Source organism: Lemur catta, chromosome 7 (genome assembly GCF_020740605.2).
Source record: "Lemur catta isolate mLemCat1 chromosome 7, mLemCat1.pri, whole genome shotgun sequence".
NCBI classification, from domain to species: domain Eukaryota; kingdom Metazoa; phylum Chordata; class Mammalia; order Primates; family Lemuridae; genus Lemur; species Lemur catta.
In genome coordinates this window covers 63,306,028-63,325,449 of record NC_059134.1, presented here as the reverse complement: position 1 = coordinate 63,325,449, position 19,422 = coordinate 63,306,028, and the positions used below count along the sequence as shown (strand labels likewise).

The 19,422-nt window shown below is 41.7% G+C and overlaps 1 protein-coding gene across 1 annotated transcript in view; it reads right to left on the bottom strand.

Moving 5' to 3' along the window:
• Positions 1-19,422, bottom strand: part of SYT9 (synaptotagmin 9) — a 177,397-nt gene that overhangs the window by 118,765 nt on the left and 39,210 nt on the right. Inside the window, exon 2 of the mRNA XM_045556508.1 lies at positions 5,131-5,482. Coding sequence (XP_045412464.1) covers positions 5,131-5,482 — 352 coding nt within the window. The remainder of the gene's footprint in view (positions 1-5,130; positions 5,483-19,422) is intronic.

Here is a 19,422-nt window from a genome sequence, read left to right as displayed (position 1 = left end):
AGACAGGAACCTATTTTCCTTCTTTGAAGCTCCACAGGTGATAGAGAAAAGTTGGGTTGTCCTGAACCACAAGAAGACATAGAAGAAGGGGAAGTCTTGGACAGGGACAGACATAGTTAACAGACTTTAAGGGCAGGAGGAAGTGGAAATCTGAGGCTTTCTTGGCCTGGGATTCAAGGACTTCTAGGAGGAGGGTGATAACAAAAAGGTGTAGGCATCAAGCCTTGCGGCCAGTGGAGGTGTGTGGTCAAGTACAGGTGGATACACTGAAGCACGACCTGCTTCCTCCCACCCCCTCCCAGGTTAAAGTTTGGTGTCACCCTCAAGTACTTTATGCCCCATAACGGAGACAAACCTTTCTTCACTAACACTGTCTCTAAAGTAGCTCACATCATGTCTCTCTTTTCATTCCCACTGCTCCCAACTGAGTTCAGACCCTCATCATTACAGACTGGAAACCAGCCCCCTGTATCTAGTCTTCACCCCTGTCCCATGCATAGTATACATTTTTTCCAGATTAATCTTTCAAAGAATAATTTGAACACTTCAATATGTATAACTGGTGCTCTTACTGTGGGCCTTTTGAAGGCAGGGCTATTTTTTTCCTCTCTATTAACAGCACCTAATATGAAATTTTGCACATAGCAAATGCTTAATACTTGTGTTTATATTAAACATACGAAGGGGGCCATGGACACAATAGTTTCTGATAATTAAATCCCAGTAGAGAAGATACCAGTTTACATCTAGTTTCAGGGTCTCGTGGAAGTTGAGACAGGTCTACGCAATTCCTACTTTTGAAGCAGCGAGTTTATTAAAATCTGAAGAAATAACCGTGATTCGAAAATTGTTATGTTTTAGGTCTTTATGTCTAACCAATGTTCTCAACACAAAAAAATATAGCTTAACCAAAATGTGCTACTCATAGTGTAATTACAACATTTAATTTTTGTGTAGTACTTACTGGAGTTGCGGCCAGTAATGGGACCTAAATTAGAATGTGATGATTGTCTTCTTCTTTCAATTCTGTCAGCTTATTTCTGTGACTCTATGGATTGCCTAATCCAGAGTTAAGGTCAAAACCTGTTGTGAGGCTCTTAATGAATGTGAGGCCTGGGACAAATGGCCTTCTGCCAGCCTCACACCCTTCAGGCCCTACTCAGTTCATACTTCTGGCCCTCTGCCATTCTTGTCAGCAGAACAAGAAAAAAGTGGTCTGATATTGACCAATATACTTTGTCAATCACTCATGGAAAAAAGTCATCGTCATCTTCTATGTGGCAGGGGCTGGATATATAGGGAGAAGCAGTACAGATGTGGCCTCTGAGCTCACAGTCTAGAGGGCAGTATGGGTAATAAACAAGTAAATAATCACTTAGAAATAGAGTTCAATCCTGGGAAGGAGTGAAAACAAGGCAACATGAGAAGGAATTAAGAGTGGGAACATATGGAGGACAGAGCACAGACTTCAGATGGGTGGTCAGGGAGACCTTTCTGAGTATGTGGGGTTTCAGTGAGGACTATTAAGGCTGGAAAGAAGCCCAGGAGGGCAAAGAAAAAAAAAGGAAAAGCATTCTTGGCTGAGGGAACATGTGTGAGGGCCTCCAGGCAGGAAAAGACTCGTGATACTGAAGGAACAAAGAGAGACTAGTGTAGCTGGAGCATGATGAGCTTCTTCCAGGGAAAGTGTCCTACTGAGTCCATGTTAACAGTGTCCTCTGGGGTTGTGAAACATGGTGGCCCTGGCCAGGAGGTGAGGCTGTTAGGAGCAGACTGTGGCAATATCATGCAGGGCCTCAGCAGACCTGATAAGGAGTTTGTGGGGTGGTAATTGAAATTTTCATAAAACCGAAGTGTTACTTAAGAAATTTGAGGGCTGGGCACGGTGGCTCACGCCTGTAATCCCAGCACTCTGGGAGGCCGAGGCGGGCGGATTGTTTGAGCTCAGGAGTTCGAGACCAGCCTGAGCAAGAGCGAGAACCTGTCTCTACTAAAAATGGAAAGAAATTATATGGACAGCTAAAAATATATATAGAAAAAATTAGCCGGGCATGGTGGTGCATGCCTGTAGTCCCAGCTACTTGGGAGGCTGAGGCAGGAGGATCGCTTGAGCCCAGGAGTCTGAGGTTGCTGTGAGCTAGGCTGACGCCATGGCACTCACTCTAGCCCGAGCAACAAAGTGAGACTCTGTCTCAAAAAAAAAAAAAAAAAAAAAGAGTAAAGAAAAAAAGAAAGTTGAGTAGATTTTATAAAACAGAACAAATTTTCATCTTAAGACACGAATCAGGAAATGGATTACATGGCCTTTCAAAGTCCCTTCTATTTTAGGGATCTAGGGGTTTTCATATATTTGGAATAGAGAACTTTATAGAGGTCTAGTATTGAACAATTCTGAGAAAATTAAAACATACCACACATTCAAATAAAAAAGAATTAACAGGAATTATGGATGGATCTAATAGCAATTGAGCTATCCAGACACAGAATCCTAACACGCTTGATCTCGGAAGAACAACAAAAAGTCATTCTGACCTGAAACGTTCTTAGAAGATAAGACAAAGCTCATCTTTACAATGTTCCAAAAAGGCATTGGTGTGAGTCAAACATACCCAAGCTGAAAAGGCCAGGTGAGGCTGAGATTTCCGACGTAAACGCTGTGATAGAAGTTATCACAGCGTTAGTGCTTGTGAGGATGCCTTTAAATGGGAGGCTATGTCTTCTGTGCACTGGGAACCCTGGGACAGTGATAACCGCTCAGGATGGAGACAGAAAGAAAGACAGTGACAGCAGGAAGAAAGTAAAGAACACAATGAGAAAGAAGGGAGAAGAAATAATAACTGGAAAAGCAGACTGCTGAGAGCCATCTCAGCAAAACATACCTTCCCCCTCCCAAAATATGATATCAAAAAAGATTACTTTAAAAAGAATGTTAAAAATGTTTTGGAGCAAGATGGAAACTTCCTTCCTTTTTTTCTATTTTTTCAATAAGAAGTCTGTGTGCATATTTTTTCTTATAGTGCAACACAATTCTTAAATAATTAGAAGATCATACACTATTCTTATTATGGTGAGACTAAGAGAAAGATATATATATTTCCAGACAGAGCCTATAAAACTAGGTCAGTAGTAATTTAGGTATGAATGTTTTAAATGCAAAACAATGCAAATTGTCAGTATTAGTTCAAATGCAGCTGGAAAGAGTTTAGTTTTTTTTATGGTAGTTCAGATATTATTAAAACTGATTCGGGCCATCAGAAAAGATAATTTAATTATATACCTCCAAAATTAAAATAAATCTGAATGTAAAATGTATTTTGCAGGGATAATTCCTTCTCTCTCCTTTTTTTTTTTCCTTCTACCCAATTTTTACAAATCAGTGGTGAAGATAACGACAGTTTTCCTTTTTTTAAACAAATATTTCTTGATATGCAGAATATTTATACATTTTCCATTGTAGTATTGTGATAACTATAGTGATGTCATTGCTATCAATTCATTAAAATTATGGTAAAGTCCTCAGATCAAATCTAATAAAAAAAGAAAAAAACAGCACTGTCACTGTACATCGAAAGGAACCCAGACCAGAAAAGTTACATGCAGAGTAGAATGAAATAGGAGACAATTTCAATGGAAATTTCAATGGCAACTCCATTTAAAAGGTTCTAGCTATTGAAGTACTAAAAGGATTTCATTGTGTGGCTGCACCATCACATGAACTCCATGACAGCATCAAACAGAGCTCTGGTTATATTTAAATCTTAAATCTGAAGAGAAATCCTAGTGATAAAATCTAAGGATTTCTCTTAAATCAAATGGCAAACAACTACCCATCTCCTTGCAGAGGAATATTTTAGGCTTAGCTCTTTGATTCAGAATTGGAAATGCTGCTAAAATAGGTTTCTGAAAAAATTAAATTATAAACTGTCATATTCCATCCCACTTAATGCGAATGAGCAGAGCCTCTAGGATAAACCTGATTAACATAAAAAAAGGGTAAAATCTTATTTGTTTCCAGGGAACAAATAAAAAAGATTTTTTAAAAATATCTCCAAACTGTGCTTGTACTTTCCAAATAACAGCACATGCTATTCCTCTGGCTATCACTCAAGCAAATATTTTCATTCTAAAGAAAGCTGTTTCCTGAGTCTCTTTTCCTGAAATCTCTTTTTGAAAATGAGTTTTTATATCCAGTGATTTAGAACTGGCTGTTTAGCCTCAAACACACCTTTGTGCAACATCTGCGTCTTGGGAGAGGCCATCACAACAATAATTAAAAGCAAAACAGCAGTTCACGTTTTGGAGCACTTACTAGCTGCAACCACCTATAAGTTACTACTACTACTATTTCTCTTCTACAGATGAGGAAATGATACATATGGAGGGTAAGTAATTTGCCCAATGTCACACATGTAAATAAAGCCAGTTCATTGGACCTCAAGAGACCACACTTTTTTATCACTGCACTGTATTATTTCTCTACTGCTTAAGAGCACAAAGCATCCAGACAATGGGAAGAGAGTGATCCTAGGCCTGGGGACTCTATAGGCCTCCCAAAGGCCGGAGATGGACAAAGACATCCAGCCACATTGTGGAGTCCAAAGAGAGCCTGTGTGTAACCTCTATGCTAGGTCAAAGGCACAGGGAATAAATTCTATAGCACCAGGAGGGCAGCAGGGAAGACTGGTTAGGAGCTCAGATTCTCATGTTGGTTGAACCAGAGTTCAAATCCTGGGTGTTTACTAATATACTTAAGCTCTTTTAGTAAGTAGTTTACTTACTATTTAAGCTCTTTGGCTTAAATTTCTTCTACTATAAAATGAAAATAATAATAGCATCTATCTCATAAAAAGTTGGGAACTATAATAAAACAATGCATATAAAGTTCTTATACAGTACTTGGTAAATTTTAATAACATTAACTATTATTTTGATGACTAAGCAGAGACTAAGCAGAGCTCAGAAACCTAACTTCAAGCATAGGAAGCATGAAATTTTCCCATAATCATGTCTCTGATAACAAGCAGACATCAAAAAGGCTACAGGCTCCTTGACCAATCAATGCTATTGCTGCAGACAGGAAAATGGAGTGATTCTTGCCTTGCATTCAGAAAGGAAAGGGGTGTTACTGACCGAGCTGACGAGGTTGGCTCTGTGACTTGGCGCTGCACGCGGATGCCATGGGTGCAGTTCTCCTGGGCCCCTGCCTGGGTTGACAGGGGAATGTCAGGGGAGGTGTGGCTGATCTTCATGGAGGAGTCAGGGCAGGGAGTGGGAGGGTCTAGGAAGTCCTCACTGTTCTCCTGCTCATTGGTCTCTGTGTCTGTGTAGTTAAGAGGCTCCTGGTTGATGTCTTTGCTACCAGAGGGCAGGACTCGTTCTCTCCACGGAACCCAGCAGAGTTTCCAAGACACGAAGAGAGACACGCCAAAGAGAGCGAGACCACAGGCAGTGACCACAAGGGTCAGCAGGCTCACTGAGATATCTGCAAAGAAGCAAAAATCAAAGGTCAGTGTAATTGTTCCCCGCATGTCCACCCATTGCATGGTGGGGGAAGAATGACCCTCTCATCCATTCATCCCTCAGGAACCGACTGCAGAAGGCCATTCTGGCGCATGCTCCTGGGTCACCTTATCCTGCAGCAGTGACAATGAGGATTCAGACACAAACCAGAGGACCAGTGAGCAAAAGCACAGAGGAGGTAACATAACAGCCAGGCCATGTTTAGAAACCATGAACAGTATGCTATAGCAAGAAACAGGGTATACTCAGGCGGACTAGGAATGCCGTGCAAGTCAAATGAGACCTACACTATAGGCAGTGCAAATCATTAATGTTTTTTTGAGCAGGGCAGTTTCAATTATCTTAAAAAATAATCTGTCATCTCAAAGAGCTATGTAATATAATTTGGGAATTGTTTGTCACAACTTTTTAGAACAAGAGAAACTAGAGTGCTTTTTTCCCCTATTTTTGCTATTAACTTTTAAGGCCCTAAGCAAAATGAAGCTTAAGTCCTCTGTGGACAGTGCAGCCTTAAGAATGCACACCACTTCGTGGCCAGGTCCTCAGGACCCCGGGCAGACTGTTGTAGTTTGTGGTTTGGGTTACCCCATAGCAGACCCTGAGGCAAGTATTCAAGGGCAGGTGGTTTATTAAGAAAGAAAAAGAAGCACAGGTAGGGCAAGTGGAACAAGTCACCCGGAGAAGACAGCCAGTAAAGGGTGCATTATCAAGCCCATTATCACAGTGGGGGACCAGAGGCTAAGCCTGCTGGGCAGGCTCCATACACCTCAGGTACCCCATCCAGGAGGCGAGGGATCTGAGCTGTTTATACACCAACTCCCCTTAGTCCTTGATTTCAGGACAGTTCTCAAAGGGCATTAAACCCCCAGCATTTGCAACCTACAGCACAGGGGGGAAAGTAAGCTTCAGCGGCCAGAGAAATGCCCCACTAAAATCAATGCAGAGGCCGCGCCAGAGGTCTACAGGCCCATGCTGAAGTGGTAAGGGTGCGGGACAGGGCAAGTAACGACAGCATCTTCTACATGGACCACAGCCCCATGGCCTCAGTGAGGGCCCATAACAGTGCAATATCCAATGGCTGTGCCCCCATGTTCAAAACAGAGCCCAATGCCCTTCAGGCTTCTGCCCCACCTTACAGCGCCAGGGAGGCTGAGGCATCAACCTGAACGCATTTCTGGCACTATGGAGGCTGTAAACTCCTTACTTTAATGGATACCCCTACCTGTCCCTGCTGCGCTCCACTATCCTCAGGAGCCTCAAGAATTCTTCCCATGTTTTGCCTCTAATGTCCATCATTAATATTTGCATTGCTTCAACCAAAGTTTTCTGAATGCCCAGGTTCTACGCTAGGGTTTGAAGATAATGGGGAACATGACATACACCCACATCTTCATAGATTCGTACGCTAATAAAAGAGAAAATTAGGTTAGTCATTTAGTATTCACAATTCAACTATCCACAGCAATGCCCACATTCCGTGATCTGTGGAGAGCTATATTGCTGCTGGGGCATGCATGGGAACCCCTCCTGCAAGCCACTTACCCGCAGAGTTAAGCTGAACAACTACCATGCATGCGCTTTTCAATGTGACTCTGAAGGTAGTTGGTCATTCCTATGAAATGATAAAACTGTTTCTTCATCAAAAATTGTTCTTGAGAGAAAGCCAGCTGTCGGGGCTGGCGATGGATTTAACATATCCCTTCTATGCCTCCCAATCAATGTTCACCTCATGGTAAAGCAATATTGTATTTCTGTTAGAAAATACTGGGGTTCCAGTTTCAATATGGGTAACTGAGCTCAAATCTTTTTCACTTTTGTCTTCTCAAATCCCAGTGAAATGGGATAAGCAAGGAAGGGTATCATCAATCCATCAGTGAACCAGTAACCGAAGAATTTCTGAAATTCTTTTCAAGGAAAAGCCAATCAGTGTTGAACACTTAACCCAGGCAAATGGAGGGATACTGAGAGGAAATAAAAATTAAAAATCCCAGGTGCAGGGAAACCAGGGCAAGGATGGAGGCTGGGGAGTGGAGCCAGTGGGGGCAAAGGAAAAAGGGCCAGAAAGCACACCTCACAGAGCCACAGCGCCAGGTGGGAGAACATGGTTTGACCCCAGACTCCACAGGGCTCTCACACAGGAGAGTGGAGAGCTTGTTGGTGCAGACTTCTACAATAGGTGGTGGTGCAGGGGCCCCTGGAGAAGGAGGAGACCCTGCCCCAGTTAATCAGGCTGCCACAGCAAACATCAATCCCCACCCCCTCCAACAGAATCTAAAACAAAAGAGGCCCCACACAGTGGTAGAATCCCTTCATACGTTCTTTAATCCACATGGAGGCACAACACCTTACCTACATCCCATTAACCACAGCAGCTCCGTCCTGACACAGACACTGCTAGGAGACCACCACAAAGGCTGGAGGAAGGGTACGCTAGGAGACCAGAGGGTTTAGGAGTGTGATCTGATAACTGTGTTATTGGTCACCAAATAGTCACTCTCCCCTACCACAGTGCTCCCCTCCAAGAGAGAAGTATAAATCCCAATCCCCTGATACTGGTTGTGGCCATGGGACTTCCTCTAGCCAATGAAACATGAGCGGACATGACTCATGCCACCTTGGACCAGAGGACTCTTGGTCTCCCACCTTCTGCATCAGAAGAAAAGCTCTCAGATAAGAGCTGATCTTCCAGCCTGGGAGCCATAATGAGAAGACTTGTCACATTGGCCCAAAGTCCAGAATGAGGAGCAAACTTAAACATGACCAACAGCCTGGGGCAGAGCTGACGCTAACCCACAGATCCATGAGCAAAATTTGGTGTTTTAAGTCACTAGAATTTTGAAGAGATTCATTGCCATAGCAAAAAAAAAAAAAAAAAAGTTGAATAATATATGTGACCATATAATTTACTGTCTGAAGCTGGGATACTTTTAAGAGGGAAAGGGGGTTATATTAATAATTATACAGTGATAGGATACTTAACCTAAAATTTGCCCAGGAAAAACCAGGACACAAGGTCACCAGGGACTTAAGAATCCTACCTGAGCTCTGAGTTCATCGGCTTAGCACAACATGGCCTCCCAGGATTCATTTGGTATAGACAACATGTTAAGCAAATTGAAGTCTTGGTTCGCTTTTACTAGTAACCATAGGACCCCTGACCTACTTCAACAACAACTCCAGCTTGTTAGTTGAGCTCTTGAACTCAAAAAACAGCTTGCTCAGAAGTCTAATAAGGGAGGATCCATGAGAGCAGAGATCTTATCCATCTCAACGTGGAATGCCAAGAATCTAAAAAAGCACCTGGCAGAGTCGCATTGGGCAAATGAGAAAGCCCACCTGAGCAGCCCTGTACCACCTGCTATGTCTACCTCGAATTACGGTTGTGTGGGTTGTGGCCTGTAAGCTCCAAGGGGCACAAGTCACATTCATAGTGACTGTAGATTTTTCTGCATACAGTTACCACAAAAAAATTCTGGTAAATCACAAGAGTTGCTTTTCCTTATTCACACAAAGGTGTCCTGTGAGTTAGCAGTGGCCCAGGGAACACCTACGGGAGAAACCGATGGTCATCTACACAGCCACACCAGGCACTAAGCATAATCATCTGGACTTCTGTTTAGAAATAGCTCAGTGTGCCCTCTAGACACTACATTTGTAATTTTCTCTCTTTTTTCAGAAAGAAGTACTAGAAAACTACTTTGGCGTCACTAAGACCAGCGGTACCCAAGCTTTTTGGCACCAGGGACTGGTTTCATGGAAGATAATTTTTCCACGAACGTGGTGGGGGAATGGTTTCAGGATGAGTCAAGCACATTACATTTATTGTGCAGTCAGATCTCTCTGCTAATGATAATCTGTATTTGCAGCCCCTCTTCAGCCCTAGAATCACTACCTCATCTCCACTCCAGATCATCAGGCATTAGATTCTGATAAGGAGTGTGCAACCTAGATCCCTCGCCTGTGCTCCTTACAGTAGGGTTCGTGCTCCTATGAGAATCTAAGGCCACCGCTGATCTGACAGGAGGCGGAGCTTATGCCATGATGTGAGCGATGGGGAGTGGCTGTAAATACAGAAGAAGCTTTGCTCACTCTCCGCTCACCTCCTGCTGTGCGGCCCAGTTCCTAGCAGGCCATGGACTGGTACCGGTACACGACCCTGGGGTTTGGGCACCACAGACTAAGGCCATATTCCCTACTTCAGACCCATAACCTCAGAAAAGAGGGAGGAACAGTCAGCTTAGAATCACAAAATAGCTTTATTTAGGAGAGAAATTATTTTTAAGTTAAGTGGTAGGTACATGGCCATTTGTTTTATTATTAATCTTAAAGTTAAATGTATTCATTTTACACACTCTTTGTCATTTATGGTATGTTGCATTATAAAAAATCAAAAAATGTGGTGCCATTAAAAATATTCACAAGATAATTTTTCTAAAGAATAGGAATAGCATAATTGGTCCTTTTGCCAAAGGGTCAAGGTAATAACTAGATGGTCATTCAGGGATGAATGGAGGCAAATGGCAAACCAGTTCTGATCCAAATCCCTGAAGGTATTGCTGCTCTGGGGATGTGCATGAAATGGTACCCAGAGCTACTGTGAAGTATGCCGTTCCCAGGGAAGATGTGGAGTAGAATGCCCTGCAGTCAGTCCTATTTGTCAGAAACCTCTTCTAGTGCTATTAGCCCCAGCCTTAGAACACAGTGCACTGCAGCAACATCCCTGCACGCCAGATGCAACACACCATGATGCCTCTGGACCCAGCAGATATCCCTGGTAGACACTTATGATTGTAGGTGATCCCTGCAAGCACAAAAGGAGTAGACCTCTTTCAGAATGGCAACAATTATTGACCAATAAATGAAAAGTTTAAGCACCCGTACTAATATAGATGAGGAAAGTTGGTTGTCCCCCTAAACTGTGAATGGCCAGGAAGAACATTTGAACAGACAACAAAAGAAAAGTTGTGGTACAAATGGGAAATCAGCAGCTCAGAAGAGGATAACCAAGCTAGGCCATCAGAATAAATGGCCCCTGACATGAAACAAATTAGAGTAATGCAAGAAGCAAATTAATTTGTGTACTTAGATTTATAAAATAACAAGTAAAAGTGAAAATTATGTCTTTAGCAATAACCAGGAAAAGATACCCTTGAGATCCCATCTGATTTAGAATAAAAACAACATGATTGCTAAAATATAAGAAAAATTCAACAGAAGGTAAAGTCAAGGAACATCTACTTGAATGTGGACCTGAAAAGCAAAGACTCAGGAAATTTAATCAAAAGATATGAGCTGTAGAGTATTCATCAGGTCTAATATTTAAATTTTCCAGAAAGTGAAGACAGAGAGAATGAAGGGAAAAATCATCAAAGAAAAAGAAATTTAAAATCCCTAGAACTGAAGGACAAAATGACATAGGTCCATTGAGCCTGAATAAAATAACACAACTTTAGATATATTATTGTGAAATTTCAAAACATGAACATTAGAGAAAATCACAAATTAGAACCATACCAGCATCAGACGTCTAATCAGAAACAGTAGATAATGGAATAATGCCTGGAAACTTCTGAGAAAAAATTGCATTCACCTTAGCATTCTATACCCAAACATGCTATTAATGAAGTGTGAGGGCTAAAAAGCCATTATTTTAGATCTCCAAGTAATCAGATTACTTTCTATGCATTTATCATAGGAATTTAGCTCAGGATGAGTGTAGGAGATTAAAATGAAACAGAAGACAACACAGTGTACAGGAAAAATTGCAATCAACTCAGAAGACAGTGAAAGGAAGTCCCAGCGCAGGAGCTGAGCCCCAGGCCTAGAGAGGGCCAGCCCAGCCTGGAGCAGTTACATGATTAAGCACCTAATGTACTGCACAATTAAGAAACATTTATGAGACAAGGAAAATTTGAACTGAAATGTAACAATATTAGAGATTACTCTTAATTACTTTTAGGTATGATAATTGTATTGTGGTTATGTTTCATAGAGACATATAGAAATATTCAACTGGTATTTGGAATTTACTTCAAATTATAGGTGAAATAACATTGGCTATGAACTGGAAATTGTTAAAACTGAGTTTTGAGTACATGGAGTTTATTATATTATCCTCTCTACTTTTGAATATGTTTGACAATTTACTAATGTAAAGTAAAAATAGAATATGTTTTGGTAGGAGGAAAATGTTGACCCCTGACTTTAACTTTAGACATTCTTATTTAATAGGTCTTGAATGAAGTCCAGAACCTCCACTTTTACCAAGCATCTCAAATCTCAGATGAATCTGATGCAATTATTCTATAGACAACACTGCACAAATCTGATCGAGTGAAATATATATACATATAGCATATATAATACGTAGTGGTTCAGAGCACAAGACACTTTCCTGGTCCTAAGACAATTGTGTCTTAGAGGCCTAATAAAGATAACACTGGGAAATGTAGCTAGGAAATCAGGCCATGCAGAACTTGAGGATATCAATGGTGCCTCGTAGGGAAAGTGGTGATGTAGTTAGATAGAGGAAACAGGCAGCACCAGACAGCTCTGATGATGAGTTGTTAAGTGTTTCAGGGAACTGAACCAATGAGGAAACACTGCACTAGAACCAATGTTAGGGATCATCCAAGACAGTTAATGTCAGAATTCCCTTATCAACAGCCCTTTCAGGTAACTACAAAGGCTTCATTTAATACTTCATTTTCTATATGTTTTAGAATTTATACAATGAACTTATCTTTCTTTTGCAATTTTAGAAGATAACATTTCTGTGAACCTAAAACTGCTCTAAAAAATAAAGCCTATTCAAACAAAAAATAATAATAAAAAAAGAAAATCAGGTTGAAACATCATAGCATTCTAGAGTTATCCAGTGGAGGAGAGTTAGCACCATACACACCTTAATAGGCCAGAGGGCATCCTCTGAATGGTGACTCTGAAGCTTCTTGGATGAGAAGCATGTAATAGATTTTAGGTTAAAATTAGATGCTTTGGTGTTTAAATGATTGAACTTAGGTTGTCTGGGAAATGCAATATTGCAGAGACACCACTCTTTAATCACACTGCACGCACCATAGCACAGTAGCTATGAACACAGGTTCCAGAATCACACAGTCAAGATTTACTTTCCAATATTAATTGTGTAACTTTAGATAAATTTCTCTGTATCTTGTTTTGTTACACTAACATTGAGATAGTAATAGTATCTACCTCTAGGGGTAGGAGAGGTGCAATGAATATGTTATTGCTTTTTGTTTTCTTGTGAGGTATCTCAGCATTTGGCTTCTCCATATCTACATTTATTCTTACTGCCAAAAAGTGATCACTCTGGTTCGTAAAGAGTGAGGCCTCCTGTAGCTTTATGAAATGGGCTGGCATCAAGCAAATATGAAGTGCTCAACAGGTGCTTACTTAGCTGAATTACTGAGGACAAGAGAAGGAGCTCCTCTGGAGCACCTGATATTTGCTAAGAACTAAACTAGGGGCACAAAAGGAATGAATGAATGAATGAATATAAAACTAGTCCTTGCCCTCAAGGAGCTATTAGCCAAGAGAATTTCAGTAGTGCTATTAACAATTCACAGAGCACTACTAGAGCCTAGAAGTCAGGAGTACATAACCTAATGTGGGGTTCAGAGAAGGCTTCCCATTAAGACTAAACTAGAAATTGATACCAAGAAGTGGGGGAGCTGCTGTAACAAATGCCTACAGCTGTGAAAGCAGCTTTGGAACTAGGCAATGGGGAGAGACTGGAAGAGTTTTGAGGTACAAGCTTGAAAAACCCCACCCTGCCATGAACAGACCAGTAAGGGTGATTCTGGTGAGGACTCAGAAATAGAAGACTAGAGCCACAGAGAAAGCCTCAGTCTTCTTAGAGGGTACCTAAGTCATCATGAACAGCTTGTTCACAGACATACAAACAGACCATTCTGATGAGGTGTCAGATAGAAATGAGGAACTTGTTATTGCAAATTGTAGGAAAGGTGATCCTTGTTATAAAGTGATATTTGAATTGTATTCAAGTTCTACTGTTTCCTGGAAGGTAGAACTTGCGAACAATGAAATTTGATATTTAGCTGAAGCTCTTTCTAGCCAAAGTGTTGAAAGTGCGGCTTGGCTCCTCCTGACTGCTTATGGTAAAACGAAAGAAGAGAGAAATGACTTAAACACAGAGTTGTTAAACAAAAAGGAAATAGAACCTATAGATTCAGAAAAGTCTGAGCTTATCCATATTTCAAAAAATGAGAAAGTATGTTTGGAAGAAAACACTAAGGATTTGGCCAAGTGACCATTTGATAATGAGATTAGTGTAAGTGTAAACCGCGGACTTAATCAGTCACCCCAGGAGGAAAACTGCCAGTTTCAACTGAAGGGGAAGGAGATGGGAAGGAAGGAAAGAAGGCTGTCAGATCTGGATTTTACAGGATGGGACCATAGGGCTATTCAGCTGGGAACATGCACTATTCTTCAAGAGAAGGGAAGAATGATCCTGAAGAAGATTCAGAGATCACTGGGGCTGCCTCCTTTGTTTCAAAAGGGGAGGCACTGCCTTGCTTTCAGCAGGCCAGATGGCCTGCACCCAGAGCCATGGGGGCAGAGCTGCCCATAGGTTGTGAGTGTGGGGCCACTTGGCAGAACCCCAGGGGTGCAACCCATGCCTGGCAGAATTGCAGGGCCAGGGCCACAGCCTTAGTGAGTCCAGAAGGTGGGACCACTGCCCCAGTGGATCTGGAAGGCAAGACCTTGGCCCCAGTGAGCCACAAGGGCAGAACACTGAGCCAAAGAGAATTATTTTAGTGTTAAGACCTCATGGAGTTTGCCTTATAGTCTGGACTTACTTGGGCTCTGTTACCCCTTTCTTTTTTCCTATGTATCCCTTTTGGAATATAAATGTCCATCCTATGCCTGTCCCACCACTGTATTCTGGAAGCACATAACTTGCTTGGTTTCACAGGTTCACAGATGGAAGAGGAGTTTGCCTTAGGATGAATCGTACCTTGAAAATCACCCATATCTGATTTAGATGATATTTAGATGAGACTGGATTTTAGACTTTAGAGATAATGATGGCATGAGTTAAAACTTTTAGGGCTTTAGGGATGTCATGAATGTATTTTGCAAGTGAGAAGGACATGGATTTTAGAGGTCTAGGAGTGGAATGCTATAGACTGAATGTTTGTATCTCCCAAAATTCATATGTTGAAATCTTAACACCCATGTGATGTTATTAGGAGGTGGGGCCTTTGGGAGGTGATTGAATCATGAGGGTGGAGCCCTCATGAATGGGATTAGTGCCCTCATAAAAGAGATTCCAGAGAGTTCCCTTGCCCCTCTACCACGTGAGGTCACAGAAGACAGTCATCTATGAAATAGGAAGTGGGCCCTTACCAGACACCGAACCTGCTGGTATCTTGATTCTGGACTTCCCAGCCTCCAGAACTGTGAAAAGTTGATTTCTGTTGTTTATAAGCCATCCAATCTAGGGTATTCTATTATAGCAGCCCAAACAGACTAAGGCATTATAGATGAGGAGTGAGCCAAGTCCTACTTAAAACCACTTCTCCTATACAAAGATCAAACCCAGGTCATCTGCCATGTAGCCAAAAGACTTCTCCAGGAGAAAGAGAAGGCCAGGGTCTCCGTCTGTGGTCATGCATGTTGCATAGGGTACAACTTGCTCAACTTTACACAGTATCCCTGGAAAACAGCTTGTATATCCCAAGAAAATTAGGACCAGCCTTCCCACTGTTTATAATTTGTGACCTTAGATAAGTTACTGGTCCTCTACAATCTTCCTACAGTCATAAAGGGCTGGACACGGCTCTCACATTCTGTAGTTCTTATGAAAATGCCAAATGACCTTGGGATCATAACAATGTCTGTATCTAGGGCTGAAGCCATTATAATAATTCCCATTAGTGACCACAAGTCAATGAGTGCTATTTAACTGGAGGCTAAAATTTAGGACCATTCCTGCTTTTCATTCTTGCAGCAGACACGGGCTTCTCTTAGCTTTGGCTTATGGTGAAAATTGCAAGGATTAAGGAGCATTAACTTGGCCTACAGGGCCATACAATTTTTAAGGTACTGAGCCAGGTAAACAGAGCACTCTGCTACCTTAACTCTCAGAAGCCTGAGACTTAGTAAAATGAATTAGAATGTGGAAATTGGTAAATGGCATCACATGCATTTTTCTGTGATTGACATAAAGAGAGGAACGTCTGTGATATGACTGTGTCTCTGGCCATCCAATCCTTTCCTCAAAAGGTTACCCAGAGGATTCTGCCCATGTTAACTAAGCACCTGGCCTAAAATTAGCATGGCAAGAAACACTTTCTGTTGCACCTTCTATTTGCAAAGTGCTGCCTCATCAGTGTGACCAGCTCCTCTTCACAGTGGCATCACCACCTCTGCCTGGGCTAGATGGGGCAGGGGCTCCTGAAGCTGCACAGTGGCTGGAGCCAGAAACACTAAGAGCTGGATCTTAGCTCTTGTGCCCGTAATCCCTGACCTCCAAACCCTGTTGCACCTGAGCCTCTGCTGTCTGCATAACAGGAAGGTTCGGGAATCATTATCAGGCTTGATACTGGGTCTCTGCTCTCTTTTTACTTGATCTCTCCAGAAATTATTTAATTGGGAAAAAAATCTACTTAAAAAATATTTTACCACCCACTTAATTGGAAGTGCTTGCAAAACCTACAATGTTTTCTGCATCATGGGATTCTGACGTGTGTACAGTAAATGGAAACACTCAAATGTGCTAGAATTCTTGTGAAATTATAGAAAATCTGATGTGCAGGGTTTTAGACAATTGGAACTTCTTGTCTGAAAAGAACATCAAGAAACAAAACTCAAGAACATGCAGGGGCCACAACCCTCCCTCGTGTGTCCACAGGAAATGGGACCCCGGCCTGCCCTGTAGTTCTGTGTGGGGCTGGAGGGGGATGGGGGTCAGCAAAAGGAGACCTGGTGTCCAGCTCTGTTACCTATGGTGAGACTTTGGGCTGCTGGTACCCTCTATTGGGCCATTTCTCACCTCTACAATGGGGGCAGAAATTCCTCCTAGCTTAGCTATGCACTTGCATCTGTATAAAAGCCTGTCACGGTGCTTTCATGGTATTGCTAGAAATTCTTTTTAAGCCTAGCACTGCTGCCTTGGCCCAATAGTTCACACCTTCCACAGGACACCTTTCCACCCTTTTTCAGTTGGAGTTCTTTCCTAGGCCGGATCTGGTCTTACTTTGATCCAATTCATGTTTAAATCTCTCATCTACCCTGTAGAACAGGATCAAAAGATTGCTGACAACCACCTTTGTGAACCAGCATTTAGAAAAATCTCATAAAGCAATGTCTAATGTGGGAATGCTTCTTCCATTCCTGGCTCCCATGAGGAGTGACTTTTCCCCAAATGCTCCTGGTCACTTCTCCTTCCCCTTACTTCTCCATTCAAAGGGGAAGAGAGTTACTTAATTAGAAAGCCAGGCTCAGTCCTGCCTTTCCCTTCTACTTGACATCCACTTGCCTGCATAGGGCGTGGTGTGGTACTGAGAAGCTTGTTGTTGCTCTGGACCCCAGAATTAGGCAGACTTTCCTTTCTAGCCTTCCTCAGGCACAACTGGACAGGGCTTTGATCCTTAAACACATGGCCTGGCTTGAGAGCAAACTGCACACCTGCTCTCTGCTAGCTGTGCCTACGCTAATCAGGGCAGAAGACTCTCAGGCTTCTACTGACATAAAGCATGTTACACTGAGGTGGATTCTTTTCAGAGCACAGCAATTGAGCAAGACATAGGATATAGGAGGAAATGATCTGGAGACTGGATTCAGACTTGTTTTTAAATACATATGAGACACTCCCTAGGGTCTTCTAATATTTCTTGAAAGAAGGAGCTCCTGATGCATACTGCTGAGCTGTTGTGGGCAAAAGGCCACTGCATTTTGTATATAAGTATCTGTAGGCTGCTCAAGTTCTAGGCATTTCAGTTTGTAATTCTGTTCTAAAATAGTATTTTCTCTTTCAAATTAGGAACTTTAAAAATCCTATACTTAAATAACTCAGCATTTATGTGTGATGTGATGCCCTTTATAATCAAAGTCTCTTCCAACATCTAATTAACATTGAAACTATGCCCTAACATTTTCATTTTAAATCTGTTTATAGGGAACTGTGGAAGTTCCATTTACCACTCCAAATCCACTGTCTTCCACTCTTTACCCTGCTTTGGGCCCTGCAACGCTGACCCCTGTGGACTATGTCAAAGGGCTCCCTTGCCTTTGGCTTCTGTTGAGTTCAGCCAATAGGAGGCCTTAGTGGGAAACTGGAGGGCGGGAGGAGAGTGAAGTTACAGTATTTATTCTTCCAGCTTTCTGCCTGCTAAGTCACCATGTTGCTTGTGTCCTTCTACTGAAAGTGACAGCTCTGTTTCTGGGTTCTTTTAGGCCTATTGGTAGAGATGGCCAGCCCTGGAGTACTGCAGTATCCTTTGCTGGTTTCCTTGAATCCTGACCACACCTTTGTAAAAAGTCCTTGAATGAAACTCTCCTCAAATTACCTAGTTTGACTATGTTCCACCTGATTCTGCTGGGACCCGGATTGATTCACTATAGAATGAGTTGTTTCCTATTCTAGGCCCTACCTCTAGTCACCTGGGTGACCCCAGGGAACCTTACTCATATCTGGGCCTGAGATTCCTAATACACAAAATGAGATGTGATGAGATGGAAGGGGCTTCCAGATCTCATATTCTCGAACTGCATGAGAAATTCTATCTCTAAAGTATCCTCTACAACCTAGCATGATGTCTGGCACAGACGAGGCACTCAGATTTGATGAGTGATAAAATTCCAAGCTATGTATCATTTCCATTTTATATCCATTCCTTACTCCACTAAAAATGTGCTTCAGGAAAAGGAACTGCCAAAGAAGCTGCGCGTTTAAGTATATATAGAATAGGCATTAAGATTACATTTTCATCATGATTGAAAATAATACAATACTTCATTTCATTTCTGCAATATTTCTTCTCTAAACATTTAAGACGCCATGGAAGCAATGCAGTATATATAGTAGAAGGAACACTGGTCCAGCAACAGGAATCATGTATTGCATTTACTTCACAACACATTGTATTGAGATGTCACTCATGAAAATATTATATAACTGGGGCTGGATTGAGCTATCCAGAGTGTGCCAGAGAAACTAAATCTTCGGGAGAAGTTCCTAGAGCCAGATGATGTCTCCAAATAGTATTGCTTCTTTCACCAACTCCAACCTTGAAGAACCTCTCCTTAAAGCACTTCCAAGCCACAAGGCTGCTTAAAGTCAGAACAGACAGTAGACTCTCCCAGTTCAAATTCTTCTATACTTTTTTCCTTATCTGTCTGGGTTGAATGCTGGCCCATGACTAAAAGCACAGACCCTGTTCCAACATATAACCCCTTACTACTTGGAATGCTATACCTGAAATGCAATTGTATAGCCAAGTCAAGGACCTGTCTGTGCTAACAGCATGATGTGACTTGGAGTACTGGTAACTGGTTAAAAGCATGGGCTCTTGTGTCTTTGTATTCAACCGCCAACTTTTTACAAATATGATTTGGAGTCTATTTCCTTTTAGCAAATATTTCATGCTACTAAAATGAAGATGGTTTCTTTTTAATCGCTAATTTTCATCAATATTCATGCATAGCAATTGGCATTTATTCATCATTGGAATGATTAATAACACTGGCATATGACCAACAAATGTAGTAATTGTTCTAAAAAGCACTGATCAATATAGGAAAAAAAATACTTAAGATTTCAATACACTTTACCCTTAAGCCTAATTAGAAGATACAAAGAATACCAATTCTTCTCAAAGTCTCCCCTTTAACTAATAGATCAACACATATGCA